The 19,787-nt window shown below is 32.7% G+C and overlaps 1 protein-coding gene across 1 annotated transcript in view; it reads left to right on the forward strand.

Moving 5' to 3' along the window:
• Positions 1-10,928: 10,928 nt before the first annotated feature.
• The window catches only part of LOC138704705 (uncharacterized), a 597,313-nt gene continuing 588,454 nt past the window's right edge, over positions 10,929-19,787 (forward strand). Inside the window, exon 1 of the mRNA XM_069832845.1 lies at positions 10,929-11,197. Coding sequence (XP_069688946.1) covers positions 11,152-11,197 — 46 coding nt within the window. The 5' untranslated portion in view covers positions 10,929-11,151. The remainder of the gene's footprint in view (positions 11,198-19,787) is intronic.

Below are 19,787 nucleotides of genomic sequence, written 5' to 3' on the forward strand. Positions count from 1 at the left end.
TAGCTCGCTGTCGAGGTTGCATATGTTTTTATTAATTTTTCTTTTTCCTCTTCCAAAATGAAACTATAGTCAACAATTCCTTACTTGAAGTAGTTACTTTTATTTAATAACTAGTACTTTCGAGGCCCAACTTTATTACTTATATTTTTTAAGGTTTAGAGCATATATTCACAATATTTCGGGACCTGAATGAAGACAAAAAGCTTTCCCTGGTTTTTACATATAGGAACATAACAAAAATTTGCCCTTTTTAGTTGTTTTTAAGAGTATTTAATATACTAATACACTACGTATATCCTCAATGTTTATATACCGAAAAACAAATGCACAGCAAAGCGCATCCCTCATAGTACACATGCTCTATCTGTTGGTGCTAGTTCAGGATACCCCTATAGTCAAGGCCGGTGACCTGCGCGAGAGGCACGTAGAGGGGAAAGCAGTGGGGATACACGTTAGGAGGCAGTGCGACAAGGACAGTGAATGTGTGCGACAGAGAACACATGCTACAGACCGAGTAAAAACATTGACTCTATTGTTTAATTTACTTGTCAATGGACTCATTTCACTACAGGTTGATGTTTTCCGCACCGCCAGTACAACTCTCTCGAGAGGGAGCGCGACTACCATCTGCACGGTATCAGCGATTGCATCAACTGGCCTATGCACCCCTTCGTTACGTTCCGCAACCACATAGACTCGTCCAATGCTCGCGCGCATTCTGTTTAAACCGACCGTGACAATGCTCTCGGGCTGTACTACTTATATCGTTGTTAAAAATACGAAAACAATTACATCAGTAAGCATATATAGCAGAGAGTTAATATTAGTTTAAATATGTCTTCTATTACGTTTTCGTGAAATTAAATAATAATACACGCTTAAATTTGTTAATATTGTGTCTTGCCAGTCCCATCTCTCTTGTATGGCTCAGAATGCTGGACCCTAACAGAAAACCAAAAACACAAAATACAAGTATCATAAATGAGATTTTTGAGATCGGCAGCTGGATACAGAAGAACAGACAGACAATATAATGAAAAAATAAGAAACGAACCCAACATATTCATCTTAAACAATAAGATAAAAGAATACCAAGAAAAATATTATGAACACTTACAAAGAATGCCAGAATACCGTATTCCTAAAAGATTCTAGTTTACACACCCAAAGGCAAGAGAGACAGAGGAAGACCTACGAACAGATGGAGAGATCAATTTCTTTGAGAGGACGGAACACGTCGAAAGGCCTAATCCCTGTGGATGATGATGATGATGATGATGATGATGATGATGATGATTGTGACGTGAGAGACGTTCCTCCTCATCCAGCAACGTTACCAAACGTCTAATATTGTAAACTTTGATATAATTAGTTAAATGTTGCAATTAGAAAAAAATTGTAACATTTTTTCTTCCTTATGACATGAATAATTATTTTTCAGTTAAAATAATGACACTTATACCCTTACACCTTGTAAAACGTCTTGATGTGTCTCCACAGAAAAAAATTAAAAACTGAGATCTGGCGACCGCGGAGGCCACCTCTAAAGCTGTTGATTGCCATCACACCCACGCCCGATCCATCGTCGTGGTAATTTTCTGTCCAGGCAAGTGTGTGAACCTCGCCATAAAAGCACGGAGCGCTCCGTCTTGTTGGAATATAAAATTAGGGTGATCTTGTAACTGCGGCATCAACCACACTGGTAACATATTGAGATATGACATTCAGTTACAACATACGCTCAACCTACATTGCAGTTATGCCGGACACCTACTCAGTTTCTCTTCCAGAGTGGTCCAGATTCTTTAAATAGCGTACACCATGCATGAATTGATTTATCTGCCGGTGGGTTCTACGCATACTTGCCCAGAAGCAACGTTGAACTGTTATTATTGACTAACTCGTCTGGAATTCCAACACACAAAATTCCTCTCCGCTCCGGCGAACGTCATTTTGATTAATACCACCTGGTGGCCGAGGTATGCAACAACGCCTTCCGCGAAAGAATAAAACAAAATTTCCAGAATTTCTCAGTGTCGCTGCACAAGTTTAAATGTTATAATATGAATAACCAGTGTCTACTGATATAAAACTGCAGACAATTTTCTGAATAACCGTGTGCTATACACACAAGCACATTAATGTCGGATAAATGTCTAAGGGCTGATTTCACCACTTATTTAACTTTAATTGTTACTTAAAGTCTTTTTAATTACACTTAAAGGGATAGTGCATTTCACCAACACAAATTGGGCTTTAAGCTCTCATTAAACTACAATTAAGTTAATTGGTCAATATTTGGCCATTTAAACAAATAATTCTGTATTAACGACAATAATTTTCATCATGGCGAGGAGAATGATGGACTTGATATTTAAAAACGATTATTTCTAACTAAGATAGGCGAGGATAATTTCCGAAAGAGAAGATTATTTTAATACAGTTGACGAAAAAGTTTGCAAATCCGGTTTAGGTTAAGCAAGACATAAGCATTGTATTTTTGAATAGTACAGAAGATGATTTAGAATTTCCGACTGATGGTTAAATACTTTATAATATTATTTAAATCATATATTTATTGAAGAAACGTTTAATCAATCTTCGGTTGCCAAAAATACGTCAATTAAAATTGGAATAGCGCAAATCCATTAAATTTCCCCCTCCCCCTCCCCTTTTGATTGTTGCATGGTATGTCCACAGTCTAGTATATACAGACACGAAGCTCAATACGGAGGGAATATGCATCCATAGATAGTTGTTAACTACTAGGATCGCTACTATCGCCTCATCACATACAATGTGAAACAGTACCGGCACCGTCTATTGTTCCTAGTACCCTCAACAACTCAAAGTTCGTGACTGTATATACTAGACTGTGATATGGACTTGCATCTATTTTCATATTATCCCTTTTTTTTTTTTTTTTTTTTTTTTTGACACTGGAATGAGGTTTCTTGTACTCATTTCCAACCTTTCCTCTGTTCTTCTGAAGTCTGCCCATCCGTCTTTTTGTTTTCGAAGATTTTAATATGTTTTGGGTTTACCTCTGTTTATGACATATTATTGCTGTAATATAACAAATGAACTGACTATATAGGTCACTACTTACATCAGTGGTCGTTAGCACTCGCTAAAATGTGCAAAGAGTAAGCGGTGCCGTCCCGTGTGCACCGTCGTGCAGCAGAAAGAGATAGAGAGCATACCCGCTAGCAGCTACGAGTGCACCATGGTGCACTGCGTTTTCCGCGGGTAGGAGACGCTAGCCCCAGGGTGCTCTGTGCTGACGACCCGTGACTTACATTAACAAGGCACATGGCCTTCGGAATTACGATTTTACTATGATACCGAAGACCGTGATGACTTAATTGTGAATTAAATTAATCGACTTTATTTTAAATGCGTATTAGTTTGGTGAAATGCAAACCAATTAAATATGTTTTAACTTCCATATTTAAATCAAATTACAATTAGTTAATTCTGGGTTAGTAACATGTTGGTAAAATCGGCCCTTACTCTGAAATTATAATAAAATTAAATATTATTAGGGCCTATTTTGTTGAAAAAATGGCATTTTTGCGCGATCGTATAAAGGGGAAGAATTCATCCCTATGTCGCTCGTTGAAAACATCAAATAATTATATGACCCATTCCTAGAGCAAGTAATAATAATATGGAATTGTATTTTTTTTACACGTTTTACTGTTCGTCCTTATAAAATATATTTTGCGAAGCTCTTAAACAAAAGCTGTTAAGTTCACCTATGGTCGTAACTGAATTTCAAACTGCATCGTACACTGCGAACTAAGAACTCTCTTCATTATTTTCTCTCGTTGCACTTTATACGTTGGGTAGTTCTTTCGACAGTATGAATTCGTTTTTGATTCAGTTAAGATTGGAAGTGTATTTTAATGCTTTCTTTGAGAGCTCCTCAATTGTCCCAGAACTTGTAGCAAAAGGTATAATATTTTCCTAAGGTATTATTTATTTTAATATAGTTTTTTAAGAATCATATTCACGTAATTACTCGTAATTCTACCGTCATATAATTGACACGAGCTTATAGGTTAGATAATTTCATATAAGTCGGGAGGAATATGCAAAAATAAATATATAGAAATTAGGCCCATGTACGGATATCTGATTTAATTTATAGGATTATCAAGACTTGCAATTTTGTATTATAATCATTAGGGGCCGTACTTGTCCCACGAAGCAACAAGATTAAAGATTGAAGAGTTGCCAAACTAACTTACTGTTATGACAAGTGTTGTATTGCATGTTTCCACGTATTCACATTTTTTTTATGTTCTAATGATATTTAACTTATTTTATATTTTTGTTTTCAGATTTTCCGATAACGGTATGTCTATAATGTGATAAGTTGAGCTATATATAATCATAATTTTCCTTACTGTGTGTACTTAAAAATATTGTATTCATTGTATGCTTTGTACTGCACTATTTTATTATTACTATTGGTATTATTATTATTGTTATCATTATTATTATTATCATTATTATTATTATTATTATTATTAATTGTCTTATGTTTTATACTTTGTATGTCTCATTTATTTTGACCTGCTGTTCACATTTTATTATGCTTTTTTCTTTCTTTCTGTATGTTATACTTTATGTCTGATTTCTACTTACTTGTTGTTTACATTTTATTATTATTATCTTATTCAGTTTTGTGTGTAAAATTGTAGTGTACTTTGTAAATTTGTAGTGTTTTTTGGAAAGCAGTTTTACTCCTGGTTGAGTGTTAGAGAAGGCCGTATGGCCTTAACTCTGCCAGGTTAAATAAATCATTATTATTATTGTTATTATTATTATTTATTATTATTATTATTATTAAATATTACCGTCATTTCCCATAATTATGGTCCTACGAACGGTCTATGTTACTTCTACAATGTTCTTTGAATAGTTGTATCGTGGACCACAGTTGTGTTCCAGGACCATAGTTATGGGAAATGACGGTACTAGATTTTTAAGTAGACGACGCGATCACATCTACCAAGCGAAGTACTTGACTGATGGTTCACGTGACTCTTGTTTCGTCAAGTTGAGCAGAACAAAATATTGACAACATTAACAATTACACTAATATTTACAATTTAAATTATTTAAACTATGTAGGCCCACACTAGAATATACTTTCTTTACTATTTACACTATCATAAAGAATATGGGTCTACATTCAACAAACATTGTTGTTTAGTCAACTGTTCGAAGACAGGTTTGAACCTGACAAGTAATACCAAGAAGACACCACTTATGAGGCAACTAGGTCAGGAGATAATGGGGTAGGGTGGCAAGTTCCTTTCCCCCTCCATGGCATACATCACCGACTAGCTACATATTACATTAGTCAGACTTCAGATGCATACACACAATAAATTATTGTTCTTCCTTTGACATATCGTCAAATGAAATGAGATATACATATCAGCCAGATCAACAAACATTATTATTTACATTATTATGTTCAGTGTCATGTATTGTAATGCAAGGTATTTTATTTAATAATTTTATAGGCTACTTATTTTGTAATTAGTGAGTAACAGTGTAAATGTTTGATCAAAGTGTCATAAAAATAGCATAGGCCTATTCTAGTGTACATAGCGTAAAGGGTCTGTTAGACATTGACTACTTATAAAAGCCGATTGTCAAAAAGACTGTTTTTCGTCTCTAGAATATGATCTTTCTTCAAATATAATTTTTGTACAATACGATTTTTACTTTTAATACGTAAATAATTGTCTTTCATTACGTTTACCATTCCTTTGATACAAATTGCCTTCCTTAACATTAAATTATAATTCTTTAACTCTTAAGATTGAATGTAACTGAATGCATCTACATTTTGTTGTTATTGTTATTATTATTATTATTATTATTATTATTATTAATATTTTCTACTCCTATGTGTTTATTAATTTTATACTATACATTAGTTAGATCCAAGCTTGAATATGCATCTGTTGTATGGAACTGCATTACTTCCACTAATTCGGTTAAATTGGAGAGTATTCAAAGAAAATTTATTTCCTTGTGTTCTTATAGATTTTTACCAAATTCCGATTATAAACATGAGATTAATTGCAAATATTTCATTTGCGGTAGTTTATTTACCAGACGTCAGGATCTTGATTATTTATTTTTTGTAAAGTCATTAAGGGTGATATTGACTGTGAATCATTCATAAGCAATATCAGTCTTCATATTCCTGCTAAGGGTTTAAGATTTCAAAAAATATGTTATAATACGAATTCTAAATCTCTCTCTCCGGTCTGCAGATGTATTAAATATGCTAATTTGCATGGATTGAACTTGGATCCATTTAATGTGTAGTATTTACTTTTTGAGTTTTTATCTCAGTTTTATTAACTTATGCTATTTTTTAGATATGTATCATAATATTCTCATTGCATATCTTTGTAATACTACTTATATGATTCCAGTTTTCATTTATATGATTTCATTAATTCATTTGTAATTCATTTTATTTAATTTCCATTATTTTAATTATCTCATTGTACTAATTTTAATAATTATTTATATGCACTTTTGTTATTCCTTGTACACTGTAAATCTTGTGCTAACTTTATCTTGTGCTGAACTGTTATTGTCCCCGGGCTGTTGTACAGCACATTAAATATTAGTAAATAAATAAAGAAAGAAATAAATTACTATTATTATTATTATTATTATTACTATTATTATTATTACAATCTATCGTTGATCCGCCCTTTCTGAATCCGCGCTGTTCATTACAAATTACTTTTGAGAAATTACTTCGATATGTTTGGCTAATATTTTAGCATATACATGTATTTTGCTATATGTTCCTAATATGCTGATACCTCTAAATACCATCACGGTTTTTGATTGCCAAAACGCTGAAGTTAGTTTTCAAAATTTTTACAAAATACTCCACGATATAATAACTAAATATACCTTTCATACCTGTAATAATGTACCCAGTAAATATAAAAAAAATAAAACCCTGGATTACTTCGGGTATTGTTAAATCAATCCGCACAAGAGACAGACTAGCCAAAAATGTAAAACGTGAACCTTTGAATGAAGATTTATCAAAAAAATATAAAAGGTACAGAAATATCTTAACTTGCGTTATAAGAAATATGAAAGTTAGTTACTACTCAGAGAAATTTGTCAACAATAGGAATGACCCCAAAAGATTTTGGCAGACTATTAACGAAGCTACTAACGTTTCAACAAATAAAAGCTGCAGAATTATGGAAATAGTAAATAAAGATGGCTTAATTATTAAGAATCATTATGATATTGCAAACGAATTCAATGCTCATTTTACAAACATAGGACACGATATAGCATCAAAAATTAACAAAAACACAAGACTATCTTCTTCCTTTTCTTATCCATCATCATCATCATCATTGTCATCATCATCATCACCATCATCAATGTTCATATTTCCCGTAAGTGATAAAGAAATTATAACCATTGCTAAAACTTAAAAAAATAATGTGGCTCCGGGTGTTGATGGTATCACTACTAGAACACTCAAAATGATTATTGAACCCATATCGAAACTACTAACCCATGTCTTTAATTTGTGTTTATCACAAGGTGTATTTCCAACTGATCTTAAATGTGCTGTAGTAATACCTATATACAAATCTGGTGACAGAAACAATCTCAGTAACTACGGACCCATCTCACTCTTACCAAGTCTCTCTAAACTATTAGAAAAATGTATTAAAAGCAGGCTAATTAATTTCTTAGAAAAAAACAGTCTATTAAGTCAAAAGCAGTTTGGCTTCCGTACTAACATGAGCACGGACGACGCTATTATGAACGTAACATCAAGGATTATCAAAGAATTAGACTCGGGTAAAAAATGTTTAGGAGTTTTTCTAGATATTCAAAAAGCCTTTGATACTGTAGACCATAATATACTCACTTCTAAACTTCATGCCTACGGTATTAAAGGAATCGCTTTAAATTTATTTAAGTCATACTTAAGCAACAGATCCCAATTAACGAAATTTAACGACCAACACAGTGAAATTCGTAATATAAATATAGGTGTGCCACAAGGTACAGTTTTAGGCCCGCTACTATTTTTAATATACATCAATGACTTGCTCAATATTGATATAGGAAACGCATCTGGAGATATATTTGCATATGCCGATGATACAGCCGTAATTTTTAGTGGATCGAATTGGAATGATGCCTACCTAAATGCTAATAGAGGTATACATATAATTAAGAAATGGTTAGATGAAAATTTGCTCTCATTGAACATTTCAAAAACAACTGCAGTTTGTTTTACATTAACGGCTTCTAGTCTGAGAAAAATCAAATTCGATAAGAATACAAATTTAAAAATACACAATTGCAGTAACATAAACTTGATTGATTGCAATTGCTCTTCCTTGACAGAATCCACGCAAGTAAAATACTTAGGTGTTATCATTGATCAACATTTGAGCTGGAATAAACATGTAACGTATTTATGTAATAGGTTACGGAAAACAATTCACAACTTTGTAACCCTTCATGCATATATGCCGATCTATGTTCTCCGTGTTGTTTATCTAGCCTTGTTTCAATCAGTCATTCAATACGGAATAATAGGATGGGGTGGAATGACAAAGACTATCTTAACTCAATTAATATTATTACAAAAACGTATCATCAAAATTTGTCTGCATAAACCACTTGATTATCCGACACAATTTATTTATTCTCAATTCCAAGTACTAAAAATTGAGCAAATATATAAACATACATTACTAACTTATTTTCACAAAAATCGAATGAATTTTATAACTGAAAAACATATACACAACACCAGAAGAAATGTCCCAACTCTTTTGGCAGAACCTAAATGCCACACTACAGCTGGATTAAGACACAGTAGGAATTATGGACCAAGACTATACAATTAAGTATTGAAAAATAATCCAGACCTAAGCAATTTACACAGTCTTAAGTTTAAAAATAAAGTGAAAATGTTTGTATGATATTTGATAAATTTTATTATAATTTTTTTTTTTAAGTGTTACTAGCATTATTTGGTACTAATTTTTATTGTATTTATCTGATGCATGTAACCTATAAGATAAAACATTGTAATAAATATAAATAGATCATTTTCTTAATTAATAACAGTGTATATCTCCAATAAATGATTCCTTAGCATCGCCACAGATACACTTGATTGTACTTGTCACTAGAAAGTTATTGAAATTTATATTTTCCCGCCATTCATAAAATATTTTGATATGATACCTCTTGCACAAAAGGAGAGATCTATAACTGAAACTCGATTAATATATTTTAGTATTATTTGTATTTATCCTGGTAATAATGAACAGTTTGACTCGTAGACATTTTGTTTTTACAGCATTAACTTCCCATGATTGTACGAGGAGATTCGAAGAGAACGGCAGTTACGTAGACATTCAGCTCCCCCCTACTACCAATAATGCACAACACAATGTCAATACGGCGGTTGCTGTCGTCTGCGATACAATGAACTTTTCTGTTGATTTTCGAGTTTGGCATTGTTTCCGGTTATTAGGCTATATGCTTATTTAAGTTGTGTTAACTCTCGCTAGTGGTTTTATATTTTATTTTATCCGTCTTAGTATTTATTTTATTATTGTAAATATTTTTGTTTTATCACTATTATTATTATTATTATTATTATTATTATTATTATTATTATTATTAATGAATTATTTTGTATTACAATCTTTGTATCATTTCTGTCACGATTATTCTATTATTATTATTATTATTATTATTATTATTATTATTATTATTATTATTAATGAATTATTTTGTATTACAATCTTTGTATCATCTCTGTCACGACTATTATTATTATTATTATTATTATTATTATTATTATTATTATTATTATTATTATTATTGTTATTATTATTATTGTTACTATTATTTTATATCATCAGCATTATTAGTTGAACCCTGTAAAATTTATGTAGACTACTGGACTGTACCCGAGCACGAGCATATGCTCATTTCGGGTATCTATCCAAATGTAAATTCAAATGTAAATTGTAAATAAATTTGAATTTGAAATTGAAATTTGAATTTGAAAAAAAAAAATTGAATTTGATATCACTAATTGAGCCGTTCAGAGCAGAAGTGGTGTAAGTCAAAAATGGGTAATGAGGATTAAAGTAAACATTCTGTAAAATACAGCGCAAAGTAGCAATTAATATTCAATTTATTTGAACTATTAGCAGTGAGTGGATAACAAGAAGGACATATTAATTGCTACTTTGCGCTGTATTTTACAGAATTTTTACTTCAAGTCTCATTACTCAATTTTGACTTACACTACTTTTGCTCTGAACGGCTCAATTATTATAGATATTCAAATAAATAAGAAAGAATAAAACCCATTAAATAAATGACAAAATAAAATTGGATCTACATAAAAAATAAAGATAATACACAATAACAAAAAAGTGATGAATAAGTATTTACTTGATGTAATGTCATTAAATAACCTACCATTATAAAACAATAACATTACTTAATGCTTTACAATAGAGACGTAGGTAGCCTATCTTATTTCTAATTTACGCATCTTCCGTGTCCCTTTTAATAACATCTCTCGTCTCCCTTGCACGCGAAATATAATCTTGTCGTTCTCAACCCTTGCGTTTCGTCGTCTGCATGGAATGCGCGACATTATTAAAATCTCTTGATCCGCGAGTTTGTTTCTGCGGTGGCTCGGAAAGTCTCTGTACTATTCTTTGTAATTTTCCGAAACACCTCAAACTTGATACTTTGAGACTTCATCTCACAGCGAGCATCCTCTTCGCACATGTATCTGCGCATGCGTAAGCGTCTGGAGCCGGGGGGGATGCTGGCTCGCGTGCGTAGCCTCCAAGAAGTGGGCAGTACCAGCGCCGGGTCCTCACGCTCATGAGGCGAACCCCCAATCTCAGTCATGCGGCTCCCGTGAGTACAGACGACGTCGCTTTCAACTGTCTCGTGTTGCCACGATCGGTAGTCCATCTCTCGTAACGGACATCGTTCGGTATTTGTTTTGTTTATACCGGTTCTTGTTTCGGTGTATTTGTAATTTACGGTTTTTGAGTTCAAATCAGAAAAATGGAACCTAATTGTGGACCAATTTCTTCGATTCTGCTCGCAACACGTGAGTACTTAATTGACAATAACGTACATAGTATGACTGTATTTTGAAACAAAACTACATTATGCAATATATATGTTTTTTTTCTTGGGCCTACTTCAGTAATATTTGTCATTTTCAGCTGATAAAACTTCTGTCATGTGCTCGCTGTATCATTAATGAATTGAAACAACTCCGCCGACATTTTACGCATAAATAGTCCCTAATCGAATAATTCCAGAAGAATACGAATATAATATTTACAATTAATTTTTCATAATTTGTACTAGTATTAATATTGAAATAATTAGTAACTACGGGTATAAGTACACAGTGCGTTATTATTTGGTATTCAGTAATCCACGAAATTAATTATATAAAGCAACAAATCTGCATTAATTTCGTTGTTTATATCAGACAAACGTTTCATTATAATGGGAAATTAAAATTCTTGAGTTACAAGCAGATAAATGGAGACATAAATGATGGTCCAATTTCTTCGATTTTGCTTGCAACACGGGAGTACTTTATTCACAATGACGTATATAGTAAAAATGTATTTTGAAACATAAATAGAGGCCAATTTCAGTAATATTCGTGATTTTCAGCTGATGAAACTTCTGTCATGTGCTTCCTGTAACATTCGAGAACTGAAACAACTTGGCCGAATTTTACGTAAAAATAATCTAATGCTTCCAAAAGAATACAAATATGATATTTACAATTAATTTTTCATAATTTATACTAATATTAATATTGTAAGCAAGAAATAACTATGGGTATTTTTTGAAGTACACAGTTCGTTATTATTTCTTCAGCATTCAATAAAATTAATTATATATTATTTTTTAACAAAAATAATATGCCTTCAATGACCATAAAGATCCAGAATAAAAGCACTACAGAATAATTTAGAAAGACAAAAATATTAAATACAGCAATTATTTAGTAAAATAAAACCAGAGAAATGCAAACCCAATAAATCATCAATTGGCAAAATATAAATGGTAATGTAATATTTGGATTGAATCCTTAAGAATATTGAACAAAATTTTTTGAATTTCAAAAAACTAATTTGCATTAATTTAGTTGTTAATATTGACCAAACGTTTCATTATATTGGACAATTAAAATTCTCGAGTTCAGAACTGATAAATAGACCTAAATAGTGAATCAATTTCTTCAATTCTGTTTGCAACATTTGAATACATAATTTGCGGGGACGTACATAGTAGACTTATGTACTGTATGTACCATGAAACATAACTATACAACAAAATGTAATCTTGTCTTAATTCAATAAATTTATAATTTATTAATTTTAGCTGATCAAACTTATAATATATGATCGCTGCCTGCATCTTTTATGATTAAAAATAACTTCGCCGAATTTTATTCGTAAATAATTTAAGAGTTCAGAAGAATATAAAAATAAAAATTACGTTTTATTAAGTCTTCATAATTTGTAGTTACAGTAATATTGTAAGCGAAAAACAAGTGCATAGGACATAGCTAATTGTATTTTCAGTAGTCTGTAAAATTAATGTTGTGAATAACGACAAATTTTCATTAGTTTTGCTTACGTCATCAGCCGTTTCACTGTATTGGTAAATTTAAATGTTGAGTTTAAAACAGATAAATTGACCTACGTAGATTGAGGATCAAGTTCTGCAATTGTGTTCAAACAAGTTAATACATATGTTTCGATAAGTGAAACTTCGATATCTTCCCATACTACACAGGAGAGATGAAACTTAAACCATTCCCTTGTGACATACCTCTGCCTCATTTCATTTACCTATCTTCTCATTTAACCCATATAACTCATAACGAAACGGAAATCAGACGTTAGTCACGTTTGTGGTGTAGGGAGATATTGAAGATTGGATGTTTTGATATATAATATGTACTTAACTGCGAAAGAAATGTATTGTTTCTTAACTTAACGTATTTTATTTTATTTTATTTTATTATAACCGAAATTATACACCAGCGTTTCTACAACTTTTTTGAAGTGGGGACCACTTTTTAAAGTCAGAACAGTTCCGTGGACCACCTTACTCTTGTTACCTTCGAAAGCAAATTTATCACTTTCGTAGCATATTTTAATACCAGTATACTTATATTTTAAAATTGAATTAAGGTTCGGTACTTTGGTCCTCTGTTATGAATTCGGGTGGTCCCTGACTGGGTTCCAAGTGCGGCGCCAGATGTGCAGGGAAACGATGTCGAGAAACACCATGTATATAGTGCTTTAAATCCCTCTTTTGTTGCTGACTATAGAGTGGGAAGTCGATAGACGGATTGGATAATAAATTTCATAAAATGTCTGTACTGGGAGAAAAAGTGAAATTCGATTGCCATGTGTCATTTCCAAACTCTGAGATTTTAAGCTATAGTGTGATACGCAATTCGTTCGAATTTTATTTTTTCTTCTGTCGTTTTTGAAGGACCACAAGGGCAGACCTCGAGGACAACAGGTGGTCTTCGGACCATAGTTTGAGAAACGCTGTTATACACATATAATCATTTTCGCGAATTAACACATCTAAATTGAAATGATTTCGTGAATTTTTGGCGTAAATCGAGTCATTATAATAATCCGTGGCGCTACAGCCCACGAAGGGCCAAGACAGACCAGCCAGCTGTTGGCCTCGCAGCCACATGCCGAAGCAGAGGTGGACGATCATCCAACCAGAATGGAGGTATCGTGTGGTTAGCACGATGAACCCCCCAGTCGTTATAGCTGGTTTGCGTAACCGGATTTCGCTACCTATCGTAGCTCCCCAAGTGCATCACGATGCACCGGTCCCATACACTGGCCGAAATTTCATGAGAAAATTTCTTCCCCCATGCGGACTCGAGCCAGCGCGCATTCCGTAAAGCGAGTCCCAGGCATGATGCCTTAGACCGCGACGCCACGGCGCGGGACAAATCGAGTCATTACCTTGTGGTAATAGAAAAATAAATCGCTAAAATTTTCAGTAATTATATAGGCCTATTAACATTCAACTTGCAAATATAAAAATTGGATCCAGTAGTTTAACTAAAATACTTGTCGCATAATATTACATTAAAAAACATTAACAAATTGATATTCGTCTAGTTTGCATCGTATAATTCTAGTTCTTTTGGTGTGTGGTCTATAATATTTGTGTAAAATTCAGAAATATTTATCTAAACTTGTTTACCAATTTTTGAAAGAAATTAGTGTTTTTTAATTTAAAATTATATTATGCATATTTCTAACATTAATTTAAATTTTCTTTTTTTGTTCATTTGAATAGCTTAGGATCTCGATATTTAAATCCAAGATTTGAACGGCTGTCAATATGATACTACTAATAGATTATTTTAAGTTTAAACTGATGTTATACGTCATCTGTATATAATTTATGAACTGATACAAACAACTGAAGTGGCTTCATATAATTTTTAGTAATAAATTGATAACTCTAAGCCTTTGAGAATATTAGAAAAATATATAATGACTAAATTTAATAGGATATTATTAGTCTGGTAAACAAAGATGATAATCACTCTTTCTTTCAAAGCATATATACGAATATAGTCCTTAATTTCAGTGTTACGCGTAACATCTTCAAATTGATGTTCTTTTGTTTACAGTATCTTGTTGTTTCCGTTGATTTCCTATTTTTAGTTAAAATGAGAGAAATTAATTTAATCTCTAGGAAAAAAGTTCAAGAATAATGGGAAAAAAGTGTTCATTTACATATTGTTATTAATCATATATAATAAAACCTATTTTTGTATAAAATAGGCTAAAATAATCTCTATCATTAATGTGATGAGCAAAATCAAATTGTCAATATTTTAGTGTCCGTTTTCTGGTTGTTTCAATGAAGCCTATTAAGTTAATTGATATTTTGTTCACATGAGAAAAGTTTATAATGAACTGGTAGCCAGTTTTTTATATTCTAATTCCAACACGTAGATATTTTATAATGATATTACAAAGAAAGTTGAAATGCATGACACATAATCATAAAATAAAGTTATTTTTATTAGTGATTTTATATTGTCAATCTATTTGATTTGCTGATAATTTAATATGTGCATGCAATTTAATTTTTAAAATCACACTGAATTTTAACCGTTCATGTGATGAAACAAAATGCATAGTAAAAGTAGAAACTTTTCAATATATGATATTATACAGGGACATCATTTTATTTTTACTTCAATTTTTATTGTACCTGAGTTTTTGTATGTACTTCACTCCCACCCCTTCTACTAATGAAGTTCCAATTGTCCTCCAACAGAACCAAGGTCGCATATAGTAAACATACTGAGTTACTAAGTATAGTACGTTTCAGAAATATATTCGCATTTTCCAGTGGCGAAAGAGCCTTCAATATTGAATCATATTTTCACACAGGTACTGTCGTCTGTTTGCCTACTTCGCATCCCGATTTCCCCCACCCACTTCTACTCGCCCCTCTGTAAAGCTAGTGCCTGGGCTGTCTTGGCTCTTTTCTGAAAACATTAATTTCTGTTGTAATATTATACAACTGTTTAAAATAACTTAAATAAAAGGACCTCGTTAAGTAATTAACTGTCACGTGATTTCCCCTATTTCTACGATCCTGTGACATAACCACTTGGACGAACAGTAAATAGCAAGTCTGAGTAATTTTATCTTATCGGATCGGATAGAAGTGAAGATTGAATTTACAGTACGTAAGGTATTCTTTTATAGAGTAGGTACAGAATTAGTTCGAAGGACGAAACTTTAATTAAACCTGTATCAAAATGAACGGCCACCATTTTAAAAAATGTGTTTAAATATCCATTTTTCAACTTCAGTCTCTACATTGTACGTTAATGTGCTGTAGACAGTAAAATATACACTTCATAATGAATACGTTCGCATGGATAACTCAGTTCGTGAGTAAAAACACTTATTGTTAATACTGTGCTGTATTTTGATTAAACAAAAACCTAATGAAAATTATCAAACTCACAATTGCGAGATTTCCTAGTTTACGGAAATGGATGAACTACTTTTCTTCCCTCCTTTACCTAGTAAAGTGATTTGTTTGTATTTTACGTCAGTATCATCGAACTCCATTCGTGGAAGGGGGTAGCAAACAGTGTTTTCTATTTTCAACCGTTAATCCAAAGGTATAGCCAGGTTAATATTCAAACTGTTAGTAAAAATAAAGTGATGTCCCTGTATGATGAGACATGTTCTACTAGGTGCGACCGACAACTAGAGAAGACATGAAACAAAGAATTAGACCTAGAGAAGCCTGTGGGTCTCTCAGCTATACTGAAATGCAATCACGGATGTTAGGAGGTGATCAGAACATTGTTTAGCACAGGGTGGCGTATATTTTGAACACTTACTATGAAGAGTATGCGTACATAAACAACATACAGCATTTCTCAGAAGGTACCGTTTTTGTTGTTTTGTGAGTAAACAATAAAAGTTAAAAAAAAAGTTTCAGTGAAAGTTGTTTCTTTTTAAAAGTATTTCCAATGGTACCTTCAATAACCCATGTTCTGATTTGAAATTTCGAAGTTGGCCACAGGTACCCCTACTTCAGGTTTGTTACGGGAAATGGTACTACCATCAATCGATTCTTACATAGGTTTTAATTATCAGAATTTTTTATGAGCAACCAGTATCACATAGTTTTTGAGAAAAAAGGATGTTAAGGATGGGCTGAAACACCCGGTATATGTACTGTATGTAGGCGTATGTGAATTAAAACAATTTCAGGTTTATTTAAGCGTGCGTTACTGGAATACTTTAGGCGCATCTTATTAATGATGATTTAATGCTTAAAATTTAATGTAATTTTATGAAATAAAAATAAAAAATGTTTTAGATATTCAGAAAATCTTTATATATTTTATTAATAATTTATATGTATATGAAATAATATAAAAAATCGGTATTATTTTAATAAATCTGTTTTGATGAACTTTGAGTAGGAATTTATGAAGCTAAACGAGAAAAAAAATATTCCTATACTGTGATACAACGTCTTTCATTCTCATTACGATATGTGATTGCTCTAAGTCAGCCGTGGCGAGAACATGACTCGCGAGACATTGTGCCTCGCAGTGATAGCTGCGCATTTGCTTGCTTCTAACCTCCGCCAACCTCCACCCTCTCACTCACTGGAGTCAAACTCCGTTCCATTTGTATTTGTCTCTGACCTGCGAGTGGAGTATGTCTCTCTCGAAACCATGTACGAAAGTTCCAAGTAGGATGGGAGGACGCATTTTTTTGCTGTCAATATGATGAGAATATTAAATGTATGATTTGTTCACAAGTATTACGAGGAAAACGGTTGTATAACATAAAACGGCATTATACTACATGTTACTGATGAAACATTAAAAGGTTAAGTGTTATAGTTGTTATCATCATCATCATCATCATCATCATCATCATCATCTCTGTACGTCGACCTTTTTTCAGCAGATGTACGAATAATGCGGTTAGCTCTTCAATTTGAACTCACCGATTTACTATGTGATGTAAAATGAAAGCGAGATGTAAGGACTTGACAAATGTTGAACTTTCAAATCTTTGCCAAAAAATAAATATCCGAAGCTTCGTTCTTTCGCTTGCTCTGTTGAAGCCATTTGTGAAACATTATTTTCAACAATTAAAATAGTAAAAATCAAATTTAGATCACGACTTACAGACAAATACCTTCGTGATCAATTACGACTGGCAGTAAGTGACATAATTCTTGATTTTGAAACTTTGTCGCAGAGACATTCTGAAGACAGTTAATTTTAGGTTGTGATATTGTTCATTTCTTTCTTCGTTACACGTACTAAACATTAGTTTGTAGCCTTGTACTGCATAAAATTATATTTAAGTGCTTGACGTAAGGAAAATGAAAATCAGTTACTAAGTCAGACAGTTGCTTCACTTCCCCTTCGGGTGTCCGTCTCCCTCCATAGGGGCTATGCACGTTGCAGGTTACACAGTGGCTCGGCGCACGATTACATTTTCGCCACCTCTGCTCTAAGTGAATGTACTGCGTTTAGTTTGAAAACTATCGTAAAACGGAAATTAAATATTATTAATTTGTTTGTTATTTGTAACTGTTCGTTATTGCGTTACATATTATTTCAGCTATTGCAAATGTGTTACATATTTCCTTCTTTATTTAACGAAAACATACACATGAACTCAATTCACTAACTAAAAATACTTTCAGTAAGTTGGATAGAATAATATTTGCTTTTCGTTCAGTTTTTACCTTTTCAGCATTCCAACAACAGTTAATAACTAACAGAAATATTGCGCTTGTCTATTAAAACATTTTTCTGCTTCAGTATTTTAAATAGCATACACAAATTGACATATGTTTTACTCATATCGTCTTGCCTCATATGTTATTAAAAAATAATACACCTATCTCGATCACGTCTCTTATCTAATTGCAAATGACTTGCTCATTGATATCAGCTGTTTAATGCTACTGGCTGTTCATTCATGCCCAGCAACCTTGTTGAAGTGAGTTTCTGAACTCTGCATTGTTAGACACTACAGAATTATAAAAAACACTATAAGAAGTACCTTTAGCAAACCATTACAACTAAAGTAAAAATTAATTGATCTCATTTGTTCAGTAGAGTTCGTTGTCATACCTACAAGACAGTAGAGTCCAGCGTTTGGTCACCGACCCACTGGAAAGAGATTATCTGTGTACAAAGTATAGCGCATAGCACGCTGCGGAGTTAGACAGTTCAGTTTTTGACTAATATAAAGAAGTGTCTTGACAGCAGAGTTGCTCTCTCAATGCGTCTCGTTATGCTAGAGTTAACCGACTCTTAGACTGAAGCTGTCGACTTCTATGACAAATTTAATAATACCATTACTTCATAAACAACTTTCCACCAACCGCACCTCACTTACAATCAATTCAATATTAGCCTACATATAGGGAATGAGGTAGAGTAGAGCGTCTTGTTTAGGCACAGTGAAAACGTAAACAAAGCGCAGGTAACGTGTAGGGGGATGACGGGTCGTGCGGTAAACACGAGGGGTGCACAAGGTTTTAGTTACAACTAGACTTCGTGGAATTGCCACGAGAATCGTAAGGTTTACTACGCACGCAGTATAGACTGTATGAGAAGGGGACGTGCAACGGATGGAGTATGCCTCTGATGTAAACACTGAGCAGTATATTAAGGTTACAATAAAACCTGTACCCTGCATTCAAGAAATATAATGAATGATCATTGAAGTAGGAAATGTCTAAACATGTAAATATACAATTATTTTGTAGTGAGATATATTAACTCTTAAAATTTAATGTAATATACTCACATCATTCTTGAATATGTGCATTGCAGTGAAGAGTTACGTACATTTTGAGGGACTGTAAAGTGAACCTCCTCCGATGGTCACTCAAACAGTTTTATATTGGGAAAATGTACGTTCAACATCATACGATGTAGTAGGTGCATATTTGAAGAACGGAAAGTCACTACTTTTTAGTACACAAACTTCAGACGTCTTGTCGTGACCTGATAGTACATCATTTATAATACGAAGTTGTGAATAGGCAGAATTTATAGCAATAATGTTTCTAAATTTACATTTCACTTTTTCTGAATT

The sequence above is a fragment of the Periplaneta americana genome, chromosome 8 (genome assembly GCF_040183065.1).
Source record: "Periplaneta americana isolate PAMFEO1 chromosome 8, P.americana_PAMFEO1_priV1, whole genome shotgun sequence".
NCBI classification, from domain to species: Eukaryota; Metazoa; Arthropoda; class Insecta; order Blattodea; family Blattidae; genus Periplaneta; species Periplaneta americana.